This window comes from Paramormyrops kingsleyae, chromosome 8 (assembly GCF_048594095.1).
Source record: "Paramormyrops kingsleyae isolate MSU_618 chromosome 8, PKINGS_0.4, whole genome shotgun sequence".
Lineage (NCBI taxonomy): Eukaryota > Metazoa > Chordata > Actinopteri > Osteoglossiformes > Mormyridae > Paramormyrops > Paramormyrops kingsleyae.
In genome coordinates this window covers 15,631,269-15,656,046 of record NC_132804.1, presented here as the reverse complement: position 1 = coordinate 15,656,046, position 24,778 = coordinate 15,631,269, and the positions used below count along the sequence as shown (strand labels likewise).

The following is a 24,778-nucleotide window of genomic DNA, read 5'->3' as shown; positions in this document are numbered from 1 at the left end:
AAGTAGAGACACGGAGCTCCCTCTTTGCTTACCATGCAGTCCTCCGTATGCCTCAGCGTGCCAGTCTGAAGGTGTCTTTTAATGACATATTAATTAGCGTTGGATGCCATGCTTTTTGCTAGCCCTGGGGGTAAATATGCTGACGTGAAGAGAAAAAGGAAAGAGTGTGAAAAACAGCCGGTGAAGGTGGGAATGAAGCAGTGAGGGGAGCATGGCACCAGGAAGCAATCCTCACTGGCTGTCACATGAAAGAAAACTTCATTAGGAAGAAGAAAACAATTCCCCTTCTCAGAGCTTTCTGTAAATACGTGCACACACATCCAGGCAGCGATGAGCTAAAAATGCACATATAAATTAGCACTCCAAATCCTTCAGCATATAATTAGTTTTGAATGGTCACAAAATGCCTTTGTTGTGCGTAAATTCATTGAATTTTTTTGGTGACCTTTAAGGAAATAACAATTGACAATTTCCCTTAATGGGACAGGGGATGTGGAGCAGACATAAAGAAGGTCTGGTGTTCAGACACGGTGTTTTTAATGACAATTGCCCTTCACAGATAAGGTGGGTCACCCAGGAAGAGGCTCAGAGCCAGGGATCCATGTGATGAAGTCGGCTGTCGATGAAGCTGACATCACATTTCAGTGGCAGGGCCTTTTTGGGACGCAAGCGCATACACACACACACACACACACCACACACACACACTTTCTCCAACTACCTAAAGCCTAATTAATGGTAAATTGATGACACAAGGATGCACATTCCCAATGACCTCTACTGTATCTTTCTGAGCAGGGAGTACAAGGTTTTTACTGAAAACGAAGATCAATTTTAATTAGGACAAAGACATGTATTATCATAAAGAAAATTGTAGGGAGTATTAAAATATGTGACATCTCACCATTGCTAAAGCTTTTAACACTTAGGTCATCCAACCTTGTGTAATAAATACAGCAACAACCTCAGGAGCACCTCTTGTAATTTGATCCGTATTTGTGATATATCAGGTATTTTTTTACTGCTGGCTACTGCCATCTATTGGAATTGAGGTGCATTTGCAATTTATAGTTGTGCAGAAAGTCACAGAATGCCATAATTAAACTGCTGAAATCTGAACAACTCAGGGATTAAATTATTTTTACTGCATGGGGTTTATAGTAAATAATCCTCTGCATATTCACTTCCCAGTTTAAAAGTGCTCTGAAAACTATTCCTTGGTGTGCAGATAACTGGAAATCTGGACTGGTCACCAAACACAACTTCATTGGTAAAGCGCGCTCAGCAGCGGTTGCATTTCCTGCGCAGAGAGCACACCTTTCCTCTCCCATCCTCACCACTTTCTACCAAGGCACCATAGAGAGCGTGTTGACCAGCTGTATCTCCATCTAGTTTGGCAGCTCAAAATCCTCAGACAGAAAATCGCTGCAGAGAGGATCATCGGGACTTCTCTTCCATCCATCCAGGACATTGCACCCAAACGCTGTCTGAGCAGAGCCCGTAACATCGCCAGGAACTCCGCCCACCCCCACCTCGGACTGTTCTCCCTGCTGCCCTCTGGGAAGAGGCTTTGCAGCATCAGGACGGGAACAGCCAGATTCTGTAACAGCTTCATTCCTCAAGCCATTAGACTCCTGAACCCTTAACTCATGACAGCCCCCTCCCCAACCCCCTCCCCACACTCTGCCTGTCTCCATCCATGCACGTCACTTTTTCAAGAACTTTATGCACTAAATGTCTTGCTCTATAACCGATACAGTGATGTACACTGTTTTTTTTGCTGCTATACTGCGGTTAATATATCTGCATGTTAGTTCCACTTATATTCTATTTTCTATTTATATATATATATATTTTTTTACCGATGGTGAGCAAAAATGCAACGAAATTTCGTTCTGATGTGCACTAACCGGTGTATTTCTGAATGACGATAAAAGTGGCCATTCTATTAACTTTTTGCACTTTGAGCAAGTTCATCCTCTTACTGATAATAAGATTATGGTCTCATTCAGATGCAGTTTATCTACATATGAGCAACTCTAGTGGTATTTTCTTCAAGTCTGAATAAGCTATTTTTCTCTGAGACATTTCTGTAGGCAATCACTTAGAATATTACTTTTTCATACCTCAAAAAGAAGCCCTCTGTTATCCAGCACTTTACATCTCTATGGTAATAATGGATTATATTGAAGAATCTTGGCCAACATGGTCCTTCTGGAGGTCCAGGAGGATCTACTAGACTAGCAGCAAAATATAGGATTTAATTAAGTGCAATAATATTATGCCTATAATAACTGCAGCAACTTTATTATGAAGTGCATCTTATGTTTTCATTTACCCACATTTTAATGCCTCATTTCATTATACAGCCACAACTGGAGAGTCAAGGCCCAGGCTCTCGGTAAACTTTCGGCCTTCATCTCCTTGAAGTGCCAGAGAGAACAAAAAAAACTTCATCAATCCATTGATAAGCTGTAGAAAAGTGAGGCCAGAGGGCCGTGCCTCGGTGTGCAGGAGCCGAGGCAGCGGCCAGCCAGGGCCACCCGCGGACCCGCTAACGACCCTCCCGCCTGCACAGCTCCTGTTATTAAATGTGCAGGATAACTCCTCCATTAACTTTCCCATTAAGGAGGACTGACTTTAAGTCTAATGACATTTTACTGCTCAAAATTTAATGAGGCATTTACATGCACTGCTAATACAAATGTATAAGTAAGAATCACAGACCATTCCGTATGCATTATTTACTAAAAATCTCAGAACCTCGAAGTAGCTTAATCGCTTGAAAAAAACTAAAAAATATTGAATTCAAATCTAACCTGATGTCCTCAGTTAAGTATACCGATAAATACGCATCTCCAACGCCAGAAAAAGGTCCACGCATACGGGTGTGGTTAACAACACAATTTTAATAGTCAACATAAAGTAAATGACGATCATAGATCCATTACACCCCCATTAACGAAGCCAAAGAGCCCCCATGACTAGGCTGTAGGTGTGTGTGAGTGTGTAAAGCACAGGGTGGAGTTCTCCCCAATGACAGGAATTCTGCCATGCTTGCTGGTTCCCTATGACCACACACTCCTGGTTCATTGACACGTGACGCCCCCAGTGTCCGTTCCAGAATTCCCTTAAGTGGAATGTTTGTAAAAGGAAAGCATGTCATCTAGGCTCTTAGTCGGGGCCTCTGGGGGATCCCGAGCTGGGCTCTGTGACTGAGCAGTGCTGCTCTGGGACCACGGCCGGCAGAAGGGGGCCTTCTGTGGGTTCCAGTCTGACCCACTCCTTGCCGCCCCCCTGTCACTGAAGTATGCGGTGGGAGGGGCAAACTCCTGCTCCCGCTCCTCCCGCCGCCGGTTGGTCCAGTTGCCGAAGGAAACTGAGAAGAGATGAGACAGTCAAAGGCTTCAGTCAGTGCACACAATGACTTCAGATCGTGGGCATTCAACTGCCAGCAGGGGGCTCCACTCATCACTCTTTACAGCTTAACGGGCAGGTGAAGCCACACTACCTTTTCCCCGATCCCATTCCCGAACGTGGGGCACGCCGGGCTTCGTGTCCCTCCTCTCCTGGATCTCCACCACCACCTTATTTAGCCCAGAGGGCACAGGAGCAGGCAGATCACGAGGGGGTCCAGGGGGTCCTTCAGCTGAAGGCTTGGGTCCAATTATCTCTCCCTCAGATTTGCCTGAAAAACAGGATTCATTGTGGAATCAAATATTATCAAGTAAAGAATGTGGATACCAGGACTATCACATACAGTGGGGCATTCTGGGATTATCATTCATGCAGTGGGGCATTCTGGGATTATCATTCATGCAGTGGGGCATTCTGGGATTATCATTCATGCAGTGGGGCAATCTGGGATTATCATTCATGCAGTGGGGCAATCTGGGATTACTACACACACTGAACTATTCCTAAAAGGAACTGGATAGCTAAATTAGCTTTTAGCGTTACCTTCTTTTGCCCCATCTTCTGTCTCTGTGCCATCCAGCTTCATAATCTTCCTCTGCCTCACCTTAGCCAGCCGGGACTGAAGTAAATTTTTCCTTTTGTCTTTGAGTTTCTCCCTCTTGGTACGCTGATCTGTGGTCTGTGGGGAAAGCAGATCTTTGAGAAGGCTGGTGGCATGCACACGCACACTCACACGCACGCGCACACACACACACGTATGGTCTCTGCAGAAATCCTGATGTGAAATTTAAAACTTCAAGCCAAATTTAAGACCAAACTGTACGCAGAAATATGCTTTACCAGAATCAATACCCATACATTTACACTACAGTGACTACACCCACTGTCAATTCAAGTTTGTAATAAAAATTGTCTATCGATCGATGTGTGAATAATAAATCAAATTTACAATGCAAGGATCACGTACGGGGTGCTTCAATCCCCCATCCAAGAAACTTCATTCAAAACAGAGGAACACTGGACTCAGATTATTGTCCCATTCTCCAATATTACGAGCATATAAAGCGGCAGATGTAACAGATTCTTGAATATCTGAATTCACACTGCTGCTTCAAAGATGTCTTAGACACGATACCTAGCTAACGTGTGTCCTGATAGCTGCTGCAGCCCATGCTACTTCTAGCACCAACTGTTGAACTTCCACTTCCACAAATAAAAATAAAAAAGTTAACTATCAAACATAAAACCTAAGGGGTATACTACAAAGTGAGATTAACATGCATCCTTCAAAACCCATTTGATGTTCCATCACTCACACACACAGAGTGGACATGTGGCCGGGAACAAGACAAAGGTGTTGACATATTTTAGAACAACACCCATGCTCATTTATAATTACACCAATCAGAGAGCGAAGGGTAGAACATGTCAACATGGCGCGGCCAAGTCGACGCCTTCCTGATCGCTCCGCTTACATCGGTGGTCATGAAGGTTTTTGAGAGACTCATTAAAGACCATATTATTGCCTCCATCCCCACGCTCCACAGACCCAATCCAGTTCGCCTATCGCCCCAATCGATCCACAGATGATGCCATCTCCCACGTTCTGCACACCACCCTCAGCCACGTGGACAAGAAGCAAGGGAACTATGTAAGACTGTTGTTCATTGACTACAGCTCAGCGTTCAACACCATAGTCCCTCATAGACTGTCTACTAAGCTGCGGGAGCTAGGACTGAGCAGCCACCTGTGCGCCTGGATCCACAACTTCCTCACAGACAGACCACAGGTGGTGAGAGTAGGTGGCTGTGTCTCCAACTCCATCACACTTAACACAGGTGCACCTCAAGGATGCGTTCTCAGTCCACTGCTCTATACGCTCTACACGAGAGACTGTGAGGCCATACACAGCTCCAACTCCATTATCAAATTTGCTGACGACACAGTAGTGGTGGGCCTCATCTCCAACGACGACGAGGCAGCCTACAAGGAGAAGGTGGACAACCTGACATCATGGTGCCAGGAGAACTGCCTCCAACTCAACGTCAGCAAGACCAAGGAGCTGGTGGTGGACTTCAGCAGGAGGATGGAGCGCTCCTACTCCCCCCCCCTACATCAACGGGGCTGCAGTGGAGCGAGTGAGAGGTTTCAGATACCTGGGCGTTCGCATCACTGAGGACCTGACATGGACAGAACACATCCAGAGCCAGTGCAGCAAGGTGAGGCAGCGTCTCTACCACCTGAGACAGCTGAGGAAGTTTCGCGTATCTCCTGGGATCCTGAAGTCGTTCTACTCCAGTGCAGTGGAAAATGTCCTGACCCAGAACATCACGTCCTGGTATGGAAATAGTCGTGTCCAGGACTTAAAGGGACTGCAGAGGGTGATTCGGGCAGCAGAGTGCTGCACCAGATCTGATCTACAGTCTCTGCAGGACATGTACACCAGGAGATGCCGGAGCAGAACAATTAGGATAATCAAAGACTCGTCTCACCCCAGTAACTGTCTTTTCAAGCAGCAAAAACAGAGAGACTCAGGAGGAGCTTCTGTCCTCATGCCGTAAGACTTCTCAACCAGGACATGAAACCACTACCTCTTAAATATTATACAGCGGATGCATAAACTGCCATCTACTTATCAAGGCAAACTTCACTGCACACTGCACTTTAAATACATTACTTATTTCTGTTCACTGTATATTGCACAACAATCATCTCATGCGTCACCACTTTACACTTTTTTTTGTTTATAATAATGAATTTAATATATAGATAGAATTAATTTGTCTGCATTTTTTATATTGTCTGCACTTTTTATATTTTAAGCTATTGTAAATTGTAATTTAAAATTCTTGTTTACTCTTTGGATCGGTGAGGGTTAATTTCACTACATGTTGTACTTGTTATAACTATGTATGTGACGAATAAAGAATCTTGAATGAATGGACTAATAACTATAAAACTAAATGAGACAGACGTACAGCAGAGTGTGGTTTAAGTAATGGACAATGGGGGACAATGCACACCACTTGATTTTTGATTATGCATTTCTATAAGTCTTTATTGATAATTGTACTGTTTCCATTCACCACGAGTGCCCAAACGCGAACTATTCAACGTGAAGCGCACATGCGAACATTCTAATTTCAATTCAAATTTGCCCATAAAGCAATATGAAAATAAAATGGGTGTTGCAACAGTCATCGTGACAGCAGAGATTGCCTCTTTTGGAGATAGACAAGATTTAGCACACACAGCGAAAGAGCTCAAAACACAAAAATGATCAGTTACGAAATGACTCTGTAGTATACTCCTTAACAGTCAGTCACATTTAAACTTAAATGATTTTTTTTTTTAACGGCAGATTAATATACGGTGCTCCCCCCTTGTCCCCGGGAAGTACGTTCCAACAGCCCCGGCGGATACCTGAAACCACGGATAGTACCAAACCCTATATCAACGCCATGTTTTTTCCCCCCCAATATATACATACCTATGATAAAGTTTATTTTATAAATTATGGATACTTTAGAGATTACCAACAGTAAAACATTGAAAACAATACACTGTTAACAATAAAACAATAAAAGTTACGTGAAAGTGGTCTCTCTTGTGCTGTATTCTTCAGAAGTATTGTTTTTTTTTAACTATTTTATTAAAAAAAAACTGTTACTTAAACACAAGCATTGCCATACCACAATAGGCGATCTGATAACCGAGACGGCGACTCAGGGACTGGCAGGTAGCATATACTACGTGGATAACCTGGACAAAGGGATGATTCACATTCTGCATGGTGCGAGATTCCAATATACTACTCAGAATGGCATGCAATTTAAAACTCGTGAACTATTTCTGCAATTTTCCATGTAACATTTACGGACCACAGGTAACCAAAACCACTGAAAAGGGGGGGCCACTGTGAATGTTTATGACCGCAAAAAAATTAAGATCTATTAATTAAGAACTTTAATTTAAGACTTTATAAGAATTTTCAAGGCCTTATTGGACCAACCTGAACTTAAGACATTTGAAGACTTTTTATTGTCCTGCAGACACCTCACTCACTCACTCACACACACACACACACACACACACACACACACACACACACACACACACACACACACACACACACACAAGGCCTGTGACAAATGAATAGACGCATCACTGCACAGCCAACTGGAGAGACTCACCTGGTCCCTCAGCATATCCAGTGTGTCCCTCTGCTTCTTGCGGAGGGCTTCATCCTTTGCGAAGGCATAGTAACCCACGCCAAGATCCCGAGCCTCTGTCACACACAGACGCAGGAGCCTTAGCACGCAGGTAACCCTCTGACTAATCACTTACATTACGATTACAGAAGTCCCTGCTGCACTGCGTGCTGCTCAGCTAATGGAAACAATTTCTGTGAATTATCTTGTGTCCCCTTAAAAAAAAATACATATCCCTTTCATTTTGTTCTCCTTTAAATGACTACAAAGTCCTTTAAACAAACATGCGTAGCATATGATGCCCGTTCTAAAATAAAGCATCCTAATCAATCTTCCGGTCAGACTCACCTTGGTCTCGGACATTCTCATAGTGCACAGGTCCAACTGGTCTCTTCATCGCCTCCTCTTCCTCCTGCTCCCACTGCTGTCGCTGCAGCTCCCTGCGCATGTCTTCTGACAGCAGTGTCTTCTCACCAGGCTTCTCAAACCTGCCACCAGTACGGAGACATTTAACAACCCTCTATCTACTGTGCTGCTGAAGAACATATTGAGATGTCCAAATATCTAAGAAGTTCTGTCAGAAGAAAACTGCGGATAGGAGTGCCTTCTTCTGTTTACCTCTTGCCATGAAGGTCTTGGTCAAGTTTTTGGTACTCTGGCAGATCTTTCTTCATACATCTACGAGATCGACCAAGGGCATCAACATAATCCACCCTACAAAAAATGGAGACCCAGAGTGCCATTTGTACTCACAGGGCTGCCATTATGAGCAGTATTTAAACAGAAGGTGACAATCCCACTCGCTAATGCACTTACCATTCCTCATCCGGGTGACTAGCTAGAGGAATGGGCCCAAGAGTTTCACAGTTCCCCCCTCCATCGCTGTCAGAATCGTCTGTCGTCTTGGGCTGCACCTGCAGGGCCTTCTTCTGATCGATAATCTTTTGGGTGAAATCCACCAGGAACTGACTCTCTGTCTCCTCATCTAATGAGCAGAACAGCAGCAAGCTTAGGTGACTACTCATATATGATGACTCCATAGTTTTTAACTACATTTATGGCATTGGTATTGTACAGTATAAAGAATCCTTCAATATAGTGTATTTGTGACCATTCTGCTGTAGTGATAAACAGCAATTATGGCTTGCATACCTGGGAAGTCTCCTTTACTCATCTGTTCATACAGCCGGGTCTTTTCCTCCAGCTTGCACCTGTTGGAGCACACTTTGCTTACTCACAATCCCGATACTGACATAGAAGCAGTAAGAAAACACAATCATGGCAAGTGCCAACACCAGGGGCTTGCTTCACAAAGCAGGATTTCTTGCTTAGCCAGATAACTTGTCAGGTTTAAGGTAGTCCAGACTCAATGTAAGTGAACGAAGATAAAGTCAATTTACCCCAGACTACTTTAAATCAGACAAGTTTTCTGGCTAACCAGGAAATCCTGCTTTGTGGAACAGGTCCCAGATGTAGTCTGAATGTGTACTATGAAGGTCTTTCACCAATACAATGAGCAAACACGGACCTTGATTTTTCAAGGCTATCCTCCTCTTCAGTCGCCTGCTCCACATCCTTCTGGGCTCGTATGGATACGCCCTCATTCTGCTTGTTCCAGATGATGGGCTTCTGCAAAAAATATATATATAAAAAAGACCCAGTATCTTGCAATCAGTCCAGACATTTAAGTAAGTTAAGTTTACTAAAGTTCTAAGATTTAAGGTACTACAAATTCCACTTCACAGTGTTAACATTTTAAGGATTATTGTTCTTGGGGAAATTATAATTTATAAATTCATATAATCAGTAGAAAAACAACAGAAATCCAGCGGCTTTGTGGCTTGGACCCCAAATTTCAAGTTTCTGAAAGTATCATCCAAAATCATCTTTATAACTGATTTTAACTTTTTGACAAGTCTGTTCATACACACCTTGAGTTTGGATTTTGGTTTCTTCTCCACTGAATCAAATGTCAACTTTTCATGCCTAAACTCCTCTTGTTTCCGGTAGAGCTCAGCTTTGAGATCAACCAGCTGAAGAAAACAGAAACCCGGCAGGGAGTCAGAATAGTTTAAAAGATTGAAGAAGAAGAAGAAGAAGAAGAAGAAGAAGAAGAAGAAGAAGAAGAAGAAGCTTTATTTGTCATTACATAAAATACATGGTATCAATGACAGGCCGAAACAAACAAACAAACAAACAAACAAACAAAAAAAGTCAGAAACAAAGGCAGAAACAGAACAGAGAGAGAGAGACACACATAAAGAGTAAGAGACGGAATCAAGGGATAGAAGGAGAGAGATAAACTGTCAGAGACAAGAGTGAAACACAAGGCAATCGGACTGGCTAACTCGCGAAATGCACCTCCGAATAAAACAAAACTTACGGACGCAGCGGTCACGTCATACTGCTTTTTCTTTTTATCCATCTGTGCTGATTCGTGTAGGACGTTATTCACAAATAACACGGCTATTAAAAGATAATATTTCTGACTGCCTAGCTCTGGGTTAGAGAGTCAGCCATTGTTGTGACGTCACTAAGCACACCCTAAATAAACGCTACTGCCGCACGGTGTTGGGGAGGACCATTGTTTATTATTATTATTATTAGGGGTCCAGGACATGCAAATGCGCACAAACACTACAGGCATTTTCTTTTGTTCATATCTGATTGCTGAAATTGAATCTGCCATAATACACAAAATCTGAAAATACTACTACTTATGAATTTAAATTTTGTTATAGCACAAAATATAACATGGTGGCTTTGTGGATAGCACTGTTAAATTGCACCATATTTTGTAGACGTTTTTCCCACGTTTCCTGCAGCTACTCTGGTTTAACCCCAATGTCAAAACATATGCATTAAGTTGGATTAGAGTCTCTAAATCACCCACAGTGTGTGCCCATGTGTGCCCCGTAACAAACTGGCATCCCAGACAGTGTAGACCCTGCCATGTACCCTGTACCTCGTAAGAGAGACTCCAGGCTCCCTGTCATCTTGTACCACTTAAGTATTTGGAAGATGAATAGGAAGCACAAGTTAATGGCTTAGATTTAAACATATCAGTGGAAATTAAAGCCTTTCAAAAGCTTTGACAATCAGTGGTTGTTTAAAGCCAGCAGTCCATCCTGGATGTTCCCACACCTCGTGTCCTGTGCTTAATGGGGTAAGTTTCAGACTTACCATGACCCTTTGCTGGATAAGTGGCATGTGATATGGATGGATATGTGTTTTTGTAGGTAGGAATGGGTGACCAACCAATGACTGCAAATGTACATAATTCCAGTAGGTGGCAGTGTTACAAAAAAAATCAGATGATCCAGATCTCTCAGGTATTCATTCCTACACACAAACCATAAGAGATGAAAGATACTGGGTTGCTTAAAGCTGCCTATGGATATATTTTGTAAACAAAGTGGTGACCTCAGATTTAATCAAAAGATTCCTTAAGAACAACATATTTGTACATGATGAAAGAAACAAAATGCTTTGGTGAAACAAGGTGCTGTCTTGTTTCTCTCTGTTCATAAACTTTACATAATTTATAGAGGCAACTTCAGCCTGAAAATGGACGAAGAAATCATTTGAACTCAAAGACCTCTTCCTACATTTTGTATTTAGCATTTTTGTGTCTGAATATAAAAATTTGGCTTTGCATTAGCTAGCTCAAACAGAAGAACACCGGGGGGGTATTCCAGAAAGCTTGGTTAACTTACCATTTGGTAAATCTTAACCTCTGGGTTGATATACCCCAAACCCGCATACCATGAGTATGTCGGTTCCAAAACACCTGAGAAGAGTAAGTTCAATCAACCTCCTATTGCTTACCCAGAGTTAATGCGCGTGCACCGTGCATACATAAAGACGTTTTCAATTGATCGCCGATTTCACGAGTCAGAATGGAAAATCAAAGTGAAAAAAAGAGAGCGGCATACTTGGAAGTTTTAATGCACGCATATGAGGAATTCAAGCCAATAATAATGAAAAAAAGCAATACGGCTGCATCGGCTAAAGAAAGAGTTGGCTTGGCAAAAAATAAAGGACAGAATAAATGCGTGTGTATTAAATTGCAAATTTGACATCGCCTCCCCTTTTATTATAATGCAAAATAATTAAACACATAACCCTTCCGCATCCTTTTTACTGTTAAATCACTATGAAAGCATTTACTTTTCCTGCCATTCATTTCTTTAGGTTAAAATAACAATGTGTCTCGACTAGGAATATATGGTTTCTTATTTAATAAGGTGTAATCCTTCTGGAGACAGAAGAACTTTGAGCCAAGTCAAAATGAAACACAAAAACATTCTGCAAAAAGGTAATTGATTACACGATCACTTAACTATTTATTAAACACGATTTAGTATATTCTTTCTGTCATGTAGCTAATAGAAAAAAGGCTGAAGCCCGTCTAACTGGCGGGAGCCCACCACCACCTCCCCTCACCCCATCTGAGGGCAACCAGTGGTAACCAGCATTGTACTGTCCTGTAATGATTACCTATAGTTAGTGGAAAAAAGTAATGAGTTTGATGATTTTAACAAGGCAAGAAATTAAGTATACAAAATCAAGTTACCTGCACATTGATACTATGAATAGATTTCCTCCGCTATCTCGCTGTACTTGTATAGTGACAATAAAGACATCTATCTATCTATCTATCTATCTAACATAGTCTCCCTCATTTATTAAAGGAGCTTTAATAGGAATGTAGGTGCCATCAATGCACCCAATTATGAATGAATGAATGAATGCCTTTTATTGTCACTATACATGTATTACATGTATTCCAAATTACATTTGGAAACCCTGAAATAGAAAGTCATATAGGGAAGTATCAAGTGTGTGTGTGTGCAGGATGAATACATGTAGGCTATAGATATAAATAGTATGACTATATATTAAATATGCATCATAGATTTTACTATAAAGGACAAACCTACCACTCTGTGGAATTCCTCTTTAATAACACGCAGAGCTTTATGGACAGGGAACTGTATAAACGTGTGTAAGAAGCGTTAAGTACCAGACATACTGTGCGAACGGCTCTACACACAGTTGCCTTTCCTATATGCTCTGCGTCGCCCATATTGTACAAAAAATGCCCTGACGCAAAAAACCGAAGCGCTATGTACAGAATGTTTTCTGTGCTAAGCGCAGACCCGCGGTTTGGGTTTGTGACATTTGCAATATGCGGTTTCAAGAGATGTTAAGTAAATGAACGATTCTTTTGAAAACTGATAACGCTTTTTCAAATAATCATTAGGAAATGACAAGACATCAATACGCGGTCTTATAACTCTCTCCCGGCGAAAAAAACCTTGTATAATTTATGCCTCCACGTTCACAGGATCGTCATCAAAAGGGCACGCCATGCTCAGTAACCTTCTGCAACAAACTGACCCTGGAACATAACCTGCTCAGTAGCAGGTTATCTTCAGAGAGTAAGCTGCTATGGTTACGTACATACCCAGAAAGTTAACCTCCGTTTTTGGAACCGAAAGTTGAGGTTATCCACTAACTTACCCTTAAACTTACCCGGGTATGTCACATAACCTGCTTTCTGGAATACCCCCCAGGTGAGAATAACAGAAATTCTCAATGAGACTGTCCTAGTACAAGCCATTATACAGTCTGGTAGTGCATCATTTATACTATAACAGCAGATGTGTTAAAATCACAGCAGTCAAATCACTTAAAAATGCACATAGTACTTACTATAGTCTAATTTAACCCTGCTGTCCAAAGACATTCAGAGCTTGCTTACATCTCAGTAGTTTTTACATCACATCAGTAGCATATCCAATCTACTATGCACTGCCAATAAAGATATTTCAAAACTGTAGTCTGACTACCATCCAGGGATGGTAAGATTTGTCAAAGGGGGAAGGTAGTGTCTTAACAGGGGCGGGGTGATTTTAAACACATTAAGCCCAAGTATCTCAGCAAATGCAAATCAAATTCCACAATCCGGGGATGTACTGAAAGACATGAGCATGATCATTCAGAATGGTTTACTGTAACACCATCTAACACATTTCCTAACTCCAAAAAAATACTGTATTCCAGAAATATATACAAATATAAGCGGAAAATTCACAGGTTTTGGTATCCATTTTGTTTAGTGTAAAAGAAAAAAAAACGATTAAAAATAAATTAATTTATGCTAATTAAAAAATTAATTGCACTAGTCTCCGTGATGGGTGAATAGGACTAAGCTGTGCCTTTTACTTTTAATGAAGGAGACTTGACAACATTAAGACAAGTAGTATATACATGTCTGCATATGGTACATATAATGCATAATAAAGCATATCTATCATCGCATCTCAGTCCCTGTCCCATGTCTTTCACATTTCCAATATCTCTCCAGCACCGCAGTAACCTCTCTTATTGTTTATTTATTGCATATAGAGCTGCACAAAGCCAACATCAAGTCTGCTGCATCTCCCTGCCCTGGCGAAGCTGCTGCTCCAACCTCCAGGAGATCCGCTGCATGTCCTTCTTCACACTAGGCTGGTCCTCAAGGTCCTCGTGAAGAGAGTGAGCAATCTCCAGCTTCCTGTAGTCCTCTGGCTTGACCAGTCGGCGGACCACTTGGAGACAGCGCTCCTTTAAGCTCAAGACTAAGGGACAGAGTATCAGAAAGACAGCCTCAGATTCCTCACCAACCACGCTTACTGAGATCTCCTAATACCCACGGCCGGCACAAAGTCATAATAGCCAGCTGTAAGGTATAAAGGTAAACTGTCAAAACATAACATGCTCACACAACACCCCACAACTCACCTGGCAGCGTGATGTTCACCAAAACCGGAGCATTTACCGGGGCCTTCTGGCAAAACAGTTCCTGCCCGTTAACCATCATTGGCTCGTCTTTCTCCGAATCTCTGAACATCCACAGATGGTCTAAAGCATTAGTTTTAGGAGAGTATTAAAAAGGTTGAGTACCGTCAATACGGAAGTTACCAGTGCCAGCGAACTCACTTTGTTGGCACTGATAAAAGCTTCCACTAGACACTCAAAAATGTGACCAGATAAAGTAATTCAACAAACTGCAGTAAATACATGCCAGAGAGAGCTTACCCACGTAAGTCATCATTCTATGGCCAGTACCAGGCTGCAAAATTTCGTAAAGGACAGATTCCCCCTTAAAACCTATCCATATAGGTTGGACTGAGCGAGGGCTTCGGTTGCAAAATATAACCCGAACTTCTCGGCGGCTGTTCAGCGATCTTAGCGGGAGTATTTCTTGGGCTGTATTTTCGGCTTCCTGCGGCATGTTTTCAAGAAGGAAATGTTACAAACCGTCTCCTCTCTCTATCTCTCTAATGCACTTAACTAACAACAAAAGTTAAGTTGACTAGATGCTCCTAATTCTTTGTTCCCAGTGATAAGTTTCATATACCTAAATACGAGTAACTCAAAAAACTTCGACTTTCCTGTCGTTACGCAACATCGACATTATCACGTCCTCAGAAAACAACATCCGGGGGAAAAAATAACTTCCTGTGTCCGCCACCATGCACACGTGTCACTCACAGACACGCCTCGCGTATTTCTGAACTACATTTCCGAGTTATCGCGATGATTGAGAAAACTACTTTTCCCAATGTTTCCCATAAGGTCACAGTGAGTTTTGGGCATGTCAAAGGTAAAGATGAAGATTCGTAAGTTGATCTAAGGTAGTGTAGATATGAAGTTTTATTCATGGTTCCTGGCATTGTTTTGATATTACATGAAATCTTACTTTTTGCAGTTTATTTTGTAAGATTGCTAATAAATAGATGTAGTTGTTGGCAGCTGCGTAAGTGGTAAACGTGTTAAGTTTGAACCTGCATGGCTAGCTGACTAGGTCATGTACCATAAACACAGCGATTGGTCTTAGCGTAATCACTGTAATGTCTTATGTTTATGCATGTTTTCAGTGATGGGTTTCGTTTCGTGAAACCAGGCATTAGTGCTGCAGTAGCTTTTATGCAAATCATAACCATACAGTGCGTACACGTGGGCGCTGATATTTTTCATTAATTTAACTTCATTTGTTTGTTACCCAGGTAACCGTTTTTATCTACATCAGATGTGGGGACGAATGTTTCTGAGGCCTGTTGGAATTGGTAAAAGTTGTCGAATTTTGGATTACAGAGCACTGTTCACCATGCAACTAAAAACAAAAGAGTTTGAGTCCTTGTTCACGGACGGACTTAACGCCATAGCAGGTATTTATGAGGCATTTATAGTTTCATAATTGGTTTGTGTTCGTTTTAGCTAGCAGTTTAGAGGTGGTGCGTGAAGCATTGTTTTGTGGTTATAAATTATACGTGTTTTAGCGCTTCTGCCCAAATAAAGCTTTTAGCCAAGTGACTGGGCTAACAGGTTTTTTTTTCTTTCTAACCTAGACATCTTTAAAAAGCACCAGTTTGAGCTCCGGATAGCTGGGGGTGCTGTGAGGGACCTCCTTTCTGGGATGCGGCCGGAAGATGTAGACTTTGCTACCACAGCCACCCCTGATGAAATGAAGAGCATGTTCCAGGCAGGGGGGGTCCGGATGATCAACAACAAAGGAGAGAAGCACGGCACCATCACTGCCAGGGTGAGGGCTTAGACAGATGCTGGCTGTCTGGGTTCATGGAGCAGGAGCATCATTCGCTGTCATAAAAGACTTTCCATCTTCACCCAAAACACTTCTTTAAATAACACAAGTATTATCAGCATGCTTTTGGCTGGTTTGGGCAGGCTAGGTGTAAAATTGGCAGTGGAGAGTTTGTCATGTATATCAGATGTTAGAAAAATGTGTCTCTGGCCATACTGCCCCTTGAACGTCACGTTTAATGGGACCCATTTCTGAACGCAGCTCCACAACGAGAACTTTGAAGTGACCACACTACGCGTGGATGTGCAAACAGATGGACGACACGCTGAGGTGGAGTTCACCACGGACTGGCAGAAGGATGCAGAGCGCAGGGATCTTACCATAAACTCCATGTTCCTTGGTACTCCTCCTCTACCGTCGTAGTAGACAAATTATAGAGTAGGAGACGTCCATATCATCACCAGTCATGATAGCTCAACAGCAAGCATTGCCACCTCCCTGCTGTAGGTTGCTGGTTGCAGTCAGACCATGGCTGTGCGTGTGTGGATCTTCTCAGTGTCTCCATGAGTTTTCTCTCTATACTCCTGCTTGTCTCTCACAGCCTACAAATGTGATCTTATATAAGGGGGTCAGCATGAGGCTCAGTGAGCTACATCTCTGTGCCTGTGATTAGACGGTTGCTGGTTCGAGCCCAGCCTCAGCACCTTGAGCAAGGTCTTTGACCCCCAGCTCTCTGGCCACTGCAACAGGTGGCTGCCCTTCATGGCCATGCTTGGAGGAGCCGTAAAGAGAATTTTCCCACTTGGTATTTTCCTACGGCAATAAAGTATCGATGATAATTATAAATATTATTATTATCTTTATCAGAATGGCTGAATAAACCTCAGACTGCAAACTGAGCAGCAGACTGGAGAAGCCCTTGATGAATGTATGAATGGTATGAATGTAAAGATGTAAGTTTCACACCCCCCTTCTTGATTAGGCTTAGATGGGACTTTGTACGATTATTTCAACGGCTATGAGGACCTCCAGAACCGAAAGGTCCGATTCGTGGGCAGTGCAGCTCAGAGGATCCAGGAGGACTACCTACGGATTTTACGCTATTTTAGGTATGTATGGATTCTGCCTGTCCCTTTTCTGTAAGATGGGGTGTTCACCTTTTATTCAGAAGAGACATGCTAGTGCTTGACCTTCACAGGCTTTAATTCTGACATATCTCTGCCCGCAGGTTCTACGGCCGTATTGCTACACAACCTGGGCAGCACGAGTCTGATACGCTCCAGGCTATCAGGGACAATGCCAGTGGACTGGCATCCATCTCCGGAGAACGTATCTGGGTTGAGCTGAAGAAGATGTTGGTGGGAAATCATGCTGCCCACCTGCTAGATCTTATTTATGAGCTAGGCGTGGCCCAGTTCATTGGTAAATGCTGTTCGATTCCATTATAGTACAGTCCAGATATTGCTTTTACTCCTCTTTGTAGCAAACCAATGGCCAAACATTTTTTCTCCTCTTGGGATTGATTTGAGCATTTATGATGTGCTTTAATTGCTAATTTTGTCGCAAATGTCTAACAAATGTCTACATCATGGAGAGATTGAGTTACTTTTAAGTATATGGATGATAGCTCTAACAGAAATATCTGACCTGAAGCCAGACTGAGGAAGGGACTCGTGTTTCCAGGCCTGCCAGAAGGTGGCAACGTGGAGGAGTTGAAGTCTGTGTGGAAAAGGTCCCAAGGCTGGTCACCCAAGCCCATGACCCTCTTGTCTGCACTTTTCTGCCGCTCTGATGGTGTGGACAAGCTGGACCTGAGGCTGAAGATCTCCAAAGAGGAGAAAAACCTGGGCTTCTTCCTGGTGAAGTACAGGCACAAGCTCCTGAAGGCTCAGGATGAACCACAAGCCCTCATTCCCTACACCGACTTCATAATTGATGTGAGAGACATTTTCAGTTTGTTCTGATTGTGTCACTTTTTATGATGGTATCTGATGTTATAGATAAGAAAAGCCAACAGATTAAAATGGCTTCATTTGAGGCATGGTGTGGTGTTTGGGAGGGGGATTCAAATTGCCCTTTAAAATATCTAAAAGATTCTTCTTCTTGAGGCACTCCAAGATTTTTGCAGTTGCTGAAAGGTTGTAGCTACCATTGAGCTTCACTGTGTGTTTTGTGTGTTTTTATTTAATGAATTGTTTTAATGAGCCGTACCAGTCAGAGATGGGTCTAAATTTAAATGCAGCTTACAGAAAGTGGTATCCTTATGACAGAATCCATTGGTTTATGCTTGGACAGACTTCCACAAACAAATAGGCAAAAATGTGAAATCATTGCCTTCCGGAAAACAGTATGGTGCTCCTATTGTGCACTGAACAAACAAAAAAAACAGTATTGATCTAACAAACATTTATTTAAGGGCTTAGAAGTATAGAGAGACATCAGAAGTCGAGGGGATCAATGACCTTGACATTTCATTGTTGTATTTAATAATTTGCCACAAAGCATAATTACTTGCACCTTTCTTTCCCATTGTAGTCCAGGGAGCCAGATGTTCAGCTGAAGGTTTGTGAGCTCTTGAAGTATCAAGGTGAGGGACAGCTGCTGCATGAGATGAAACGATGGACCATCCCTCGCTTCCCCGTTAGTGGGCACGATCTCCGCAAAATAGGCATCACATCGGGCAAGGAGATTGGGACTGTCCTGCAGAACCTGAGAGAAATCTGGAAGAAGAGCCGCTACCAGATGGACAAGGAGGAGCTTCTGAGCCAAGTGGACAGATCATGATGTGGAACTGCGGTTCACAAAAGCAGGTTGTGACCTCCAGGAAGGCTGTGTACTGCTGTGGGAGCTCCATCTGTGCTCCACCTGTCGGCAGGCTGGAGAAGATGGTGAAAGAGCAGATCTGTGACACACAGAGGACCTCACTCTGTGTGGGCTTCCAGAAACCTCACTCTGTGTGGGCTTCCAGAAACCTCACTCTGTGTGGGCTTCCAGAAACCTCACTCTGTGTGGGCTTCCAGAAACCTCACTCTGTGCTCCACTTTCCTTTCCTCCTTCTGTGGTTTCACAGCAGTCCTGTGATCCATTGAGAAGATCTGGGGGGTTCCAAAGAACTCTTTTCATGTCTGCTGCTCCTTATAATTTAACAGGTTTAGGCATCAGGTGGTATTATTATTGTTATTTCAGAAAATTTATTTTTAAGAGGGCACTGTTTTACTTGATCAAATATACTGTCGTCAAAAATGGTACCAGTTTGTACCTTTGCTTTTCACTGTGGCTGTACCCTGCCAATTGTACCCTATAGCTGTAGGTAAATGTACCTTTTAAGGTGCAGAAATGGACTCTGAGGAACATCCCCAAGGTACAAACAATATTAATGTACCCCCAATGGTACAAAAATGATCCTTATAGTCCATTTCTGTATCTTAAAAGGTACACTTACCCTTGTGGGTACAGCCCGTGACAAGCAAAGGTACAAATTGGTACCCTTTTTTGTTAAACCATACTATGACAGATTAATGGAAAGTATGACTTTAATATAAAATCATTAGCTGTCTTTTTGTGTTCAGTTTTTTTATATCCAAAAGTTCATGCATTTTCATTTTTTCAGTAGCTATTTATCCTGTGCATACCCCTTTCCCAGGAAGCACCTAAGATCTGACGTCATTCTATTGCCCTATATAATTAAACACACAGAGACATGGATAACTTCCTAGGGAAATGTACTCAGCAGTTCATCTGAACCATAGTCGTTGGACTGAGAAAATTTGAGCAGAAGGAGAACAGTGCAAGCTCCATGCACACACACATTCATGGTCAGAGGGGTGTGAGTCTACCTTGTTTTCTGTATTTTGAAACCTGTATTACTTAAAGTAATACGTTGAGTTTCTCAGAAGGAGTCTTATCATGAACACAGTGCTCTGTTAAAGAAGCCATCACAGATCAGGCTTATCTTTCCAGAAAGGTTCGTAACGCTAAGTAGTTCGTTATCTAGAACTTAAGATAGATCGTACATTTGCACGCATTTCTAGAAACCCTTCGTAACTAAAGTAGTTCGTTATCTCGTGCTCCGTCGTTCTTTATTTGAACTTTTGCTTGCAGCCCTGTTACAGGGATATAGATATCGGCCAAAATAGACGGCGCATTTTGGACATCATCATAATGCTGATAAGAGGTCAATATTGCAATATAAAACTATAACGTCGACTATAAATTAAACGAGCAAATGGGCTCGTTGCTGTGTGCCATTTGAGTGCATAGCAAGGATGTGCACCACTCAGAACTGACTTGAGAATTACCTTAAAATCAAATTAATTTCATGAATCGGTTAAGAACTTAAGTTGCAGAATCGCAATTCGACTTTCAATATAAGGAAGTAGAATTCAAATGGAATTGATTTCATATAAATACATATACATAGTGTAAGCGCAGCTTTAACCATACAGTTAAATATTTCATTTATATGAATTACCGAGCATGATAACATAAACTGCATACACTAATCCCGCCTCAATCCCCCACGTGATCACGGATGATTGCGGCGGCAAAAAGTACCCGTTGACCGTGCCCGTTTGAACACCTGCCTGAAAAGTCTGTGCGTGTCACTGTTATTCATAATAAATGTCACATTTGAAGTGTCACAACATTTTTTAAAATATGCAAAAAGAAAATGTGTATGCACATGGAAAAGTACTTAGAGGACTAACATAAACCCAATGCATATTGTTAAAACAGCTAAAACAATTACGCAATTATTTTACAATCATGTAAAGTTCACTTACTAGTACATATATAAGGTCAATATACCGCGGGTTGGAAGTAGTTCTGTTATGTAATTATTTGTTTTGCTAGATGAAATGACATTCATATGTTGTATGATTGCATTAAATTGAAATGAATTAAATTCTCACATTCCAATTCAACATCTTACAGGGTTGTGGTCAATTCAAAATCCAATTCATAAATTCTGAACAACCCTGGAAAGCTACATAATGAACTAACCAATCAAACTTGCTATGTGTTCAGTCAGATCTTTTGAACTGGGAAAGTGAATCTGGTGTTAATTTGATAAAATCCAACTAAAAGAATGAAGTGCTTATGGAAATGTTAACATAATGGTATCATTAGGAATAGGGGTTGCCCTATATTTGCTGGCGTAATTGGCTATATCCCGTTTAGACAAAACACTACAATAAATATTTTTGAAGAATATTTCGATTTATTTAGTTGGGTTATTCACTGAGGTATTCTGCTTTTAGAGCTACACATATTTTGAGCTTTATGTTCTTATAAAGCTACGGAAGTAGACTCGGAGATTAGTCCAGTGACACATATGTAATGACTTTGTAATGCATTAAAAACATTTCAACTTGCTAACCTTAAAGTTATTTACCAATCAATCTAGTATATATAATAGTAATAAGGGATTTCTGTATGTAGCCCCACATTGCAATGAGAACAATTTTGGCGGCGTTTTTTGTCCCCCTGCTCTTGAAATTCTTTCCGTTTTTTCTACCCCCCCCCCCCCCCCCCCAAACAGTGAAATGAAATTTTCGCCCATGCTAAGTAATTGCAAATGCCATTGGAATTAAAACAATCAGGCACACTGAGCTCCAAGTATAAGGGCAATACTCAGGTTCGTATTGCATGTTCTAAACTAACGAGCTAGAATGATCTATTAGGCTATATATTAATTCGTACTTCGTTCTGAAAATTGTAGGTCTGTTCCCTGCTTTTAACGATTGTGGGGAAAAAACGGGAATCGCTTAAGTAACCAGGTGCTGACGGACAGCTCCTCCCCACTGGATGCAGAAATAAAAACCAACCATCCTCAGGTGCGCAGTCTTCATAAAAGCCTTTCTTTCATGTTCAACAGGGTGTATTTCAAATTTAACGCCCATTATTTCACACTGGTCCGGTAAGTGCCTTTTCTGTTTTTGTTAGATGCAAAAATAAGAGTTTAAGTTTATTCGACCGTGAAATATGTTGAAACTAGTCTGATTTAATGCAAATATTTACAGGCAATGATCTAGTTCTAATTAAACTTTTATTTTTTATTCTTTCAGACCAGACAGGCATCAAAATCACATGCAACCAGGAGTAACACCTTAAGTACCCTACGTAAACGCTTAAATTGAAAGAAGCCATGAGCACATTTTCACCCGACGTGAGTAATGTCAGTTTTCGGATGGAATTATCCGGAGACCAGCCGCGAAACGAGAGCTTGGCCCGGATGGAAATCGCACTTCTGGGCACTATCTTTATCTCTGCCGCTGTCCTAAACACTGCGCTGTTTGTCACACTTTGGAGACGCCGAAAACAACAGTCACGGATGCGAGTCTTTGTGCTCCACCTCTGCCTGGCTGATCTAGTGGTAGCTTTCTTCCAAGTCTGCCCCCAGCTGATGTGGGACATAACAGACAGGTTCGTCGGAACCGACCTAGTGTGTAGATTCGTCAAATACCTGCAGGTCGTCGGTATGTTCGCTTCCACTTACATGATAGTCGTCATGACTATTGACCGCTACCAAGCCATCTGCAACCCTATGGTCACATTTCAAAGACGGCGTGCACGCTTGAACCTTCCCGTGTGTGTTGCATGGGTCATATCCTTAATCGGAGGTGTCCCCCAAATTTTTATCTTTTCGAAGGTCCAAGTGGCTCCTGGAGTTTTCGACTGCTGGGCTGACTTCATTAACCCTTGGGGTTTAAAGACCTACGTGACCTGGACGACCCTGGTCATTTTTGTCCTGCCTATTTTCATTGTGGTCGTGTGCCAGGTGCACATCTGTCGAGCGGTTCACATCAACCTGCACAACAAAACGCACCAGCAGAGACAGGTGCCCGTCGCACATCCACTGCCCTCCAGAACCAGCAGTGTCACGGGTTTATCCAAGGCCAGAATCAAGACCGTGAAAATGACCGTGGTGATTGTGCTCACCTACATCATTTGCTGGGCTCCATTCTTCACGGTCCAGCTGTGGTCTGTCTGGGACGTCAACGCCCCCACTGAATGTAAGCACTAGCATGTCTCTTCTGAATGTTATAAAACGTAAGCATATTAGCGTCCACACAGATAGCCTAGTTTTACTCACATGTAACACGTTCTGTAGACCTATATAGTTTGAACAAATAGTAATCATAACAACAGTAATAATGATGATGATGATGCTCGTTAAATAATTTTCAAGTCGTTAAATTTTGTGGCTGAAAACCTTGATACTTACACTAAAAATTTAAAGTTTTAACAGCCCAAATAAATAGACGATGAACACACTCTTCAGTTCCCGCTTTTGTCACATCTGCTTAATACGTGTATCTAGCTTGGTCTTGTGGGTAAATTAAATCTCCTGTCGATTTCAGCGGCTACCTTCACCATCCTGATGTTGCTTGCCAGTTTAAATAGCTGCGCAAACCCGTGCATCTACTTGCTATTCAGTGGTCATCTGCCCAGTAGTCTACTGGCCCTACTCTGCAGGACTCCATCCAGCTTCAAGGTCGCCATAGCTGAGGACTCCACGCAGGTCAGCTCCATCCAGATGAGTTTCAGGAGCTTGTCCGATTCAAAATGACTGTCGCGGAGGATCGATATCATTAAGAAGTCAGCCGCAAGCGTTACCCGTTTTGTATTTTAATTTTTCCATCAATTTGGTTGTTTTATAAATGTTCCACCTTTTTGGCGATGTTGGAAGAAACTGTAAACCTCAAACATCTTGACACATATTTTTCAAATGACCAGTTATTGTAACTGCGAATGACAGACTACAAAGTTAATGCTGTTTATTTTTGGTCAGTATGAGTGGCAAAGATTAAACAAGTGAAACGTACAGGATCGAGACTCTTGGCTACGGCTGCGTTTTCTGTGAATGCTTCATTTACACTAGGCTGTGTCACTTTATGTAAATACTCATGTAACTCTTTAATATACCAATGCTGGCAGGAAAGACCTTGTTACATGATTTACATATAAAGAAAATATGTGTTGTTTGTAATGCATTTCAACTAGTTATATTGTTAACTAGTGAATCTATTAGAATTAACGGATCAATTAACGGAGACTGAATCATCGTTTCCCAAAAAGGAAACTGAATTTGACATCCTGAATGTCTTTCCATGGTGGTTTATCCGCTTTATACATTTGTTAAGTAGCCAATATATACATTTTCTGTTTTTTTTTTTTGTTTGTTTTTTTTTGACACAGGATACTCAGAGTTTTCAAAACAATCAAAATCTAGACTTCATGCGGTAGTAGGATGTATAGTCTGTACAGGACTTTTTTTTTCAGAAAAAAAAAACTGAATAAAAAATTGTTCACCTGTAAAGATGAATAAACAGAATCAACCATTAATGCGATTTAAAAAAATACATGTGGTTGTAGGCTATGCAAGACTGACTCAAAAATGAAGCAATAAATCGGGCAACGATCCTGAAGGACCATCTTCAGAAATACACCTGTAGTGAAAAAAACACATAACACCGCAAATAATTCTGTCAGATTTCTAGAAATGGGCAACATTCTTAACTGGATCTTTCTGTGCGCCGGACATCATTTCATTTTA

General features: G+C 41.8%; 4 protein-coding genes across 8 annotated transcripts; 2 read left to right on the top strand and 2 right to left on the bottom strand.

The window, feature by feature from the left end:
* Positions 1 to 2,889: 2,889 nt before the first annotated feature.
* On the bottom strand, positions 2,890 to 11,323 carry ccdc174 (coiled-coil domain containing 174). Its single transcript, XM_023804123.2, has 11 exons — positions 10,012 to 11,323; positions 9,560 to 9,661; positions 9,157 to 9,257; positions 8,781 to 8,839; positions 8,445 to 8,613; positions 8,247 to 8,342; positions 7,977 to 8,116; positions 7,611 to 7,705; positions 3,961 to 4,096; positions 3,512 to 3,688; positions 2,890 to 3,379 (listed from the first exon to the last, which is right to left on the bottom strand). Exons 1-11 carry the CDS (start codon positions 10,051 to 10,053, stop codon positions 3,132 to 3,134), a joined length of 1,365 nt encoding a protein of 454 aa, XP_023659891.1. The 5' UTR covers positions 10,054 to 11,323; the 3' UTR covers positions 2,890 to 3,131.
* A 2,304-nt stretch (positions 11,324 to 13,627) lies between these two features.
* On the bottom strand, positions 13,628 to 15,138 carry LOC111839852 (von Hippel-Lindau disease tumor suppressor-like). Its single transcript, XM_023804127.2, has 3 exons — positions 14,715 to 15,138; positions 14,418 to 14,537; positions 13,628 to 14,254 (listed from the first exon to the last, which is right to left on the bottom strand). Exons 1-3 carry the CDS (start codon positions 14,908 to 14,910, stop codon positions 14,061 to 14,063), a joined length of 510 nt encoding a protein of 169 aa, XP_023659895.1. The 5' UTR covers positions 14,911 to 15,138; the 3' UTR covers positions 13,628 to 14,060.
* Positions 15,139 to 15,214: 76 nt separating this feature from the next.
* trnt1 (tRNA nucleotidyl transferase, CCA-adding, 1) lies at positions 15,215 to 21,432 on the top strand. 5 transcript variants are annotated; one of them, XM_023804125.2, is made up of 8 exons: positions 15,215 to 15,313; positions 15,774 to 15,847; positions 16,028 to 16,221; positions 16,483 to 16,621; positions 17,204 to 17,330; positions 17,450 to 17,643; positions 17,905 to 18,158; positions 18,757 to 21,432. In XM_023804125.2, exons 2-8 carry the CDS (start codon positions 15,787 to 15,789, stop codon positions 19,003 to 19,005), a joined length of 1,218 nt encoding a protein of 405 aa, XP_023659893.1. In that variant the 5' UTR covers positions 15,215 to 15,313; positions 15,774 to 15,786; the 3' UTR covers positions 19,006 to 21,432. The 5 variants fall into 5 exon arrangements, with proteins under 5 accessions (XP_023659893.1, XP_023659892.1, XP_072571404.1 ...); XM_023804124.2 differs by having other exon boundaries at positions 15,227 to 15,313; positions 15,686 to 15,847; XM_072715303.1 differs by having other exon boundaries at positions 15,255 to 15,282; positions 15,686 to 15,847.
* Positions 21,433 to 21,854: 422 nt separating this feature from the next.
* On the top strand, positions 21,855 to 24,567 carry avpr2b.1 (arginine vasopressin receptor 2b, tandem duplicate, 1). The gene is made up of 3 exons (XM_023833879.2): positions 21,855 to 22,138; positions 22,287 to 23,234; positions 23,583 to 24,567. The coding sequence occupies exons 2-3, from the start codon at positions 22,367 to 22,369 to the stop codon at positions 23,789 to 23,791; spliced, it is 1,077 nt and encodes a 358-aa protein (XP_023689647.1). The 5' UTR covers positions 21,855 to 22,138; positions 22,287 to 22,366; the 3' UTR covers positions 23,792 to 24,567.
* The last annotated feature ends 211 nt before the right edge of the window (positions 24,568 to 24,778 follow it).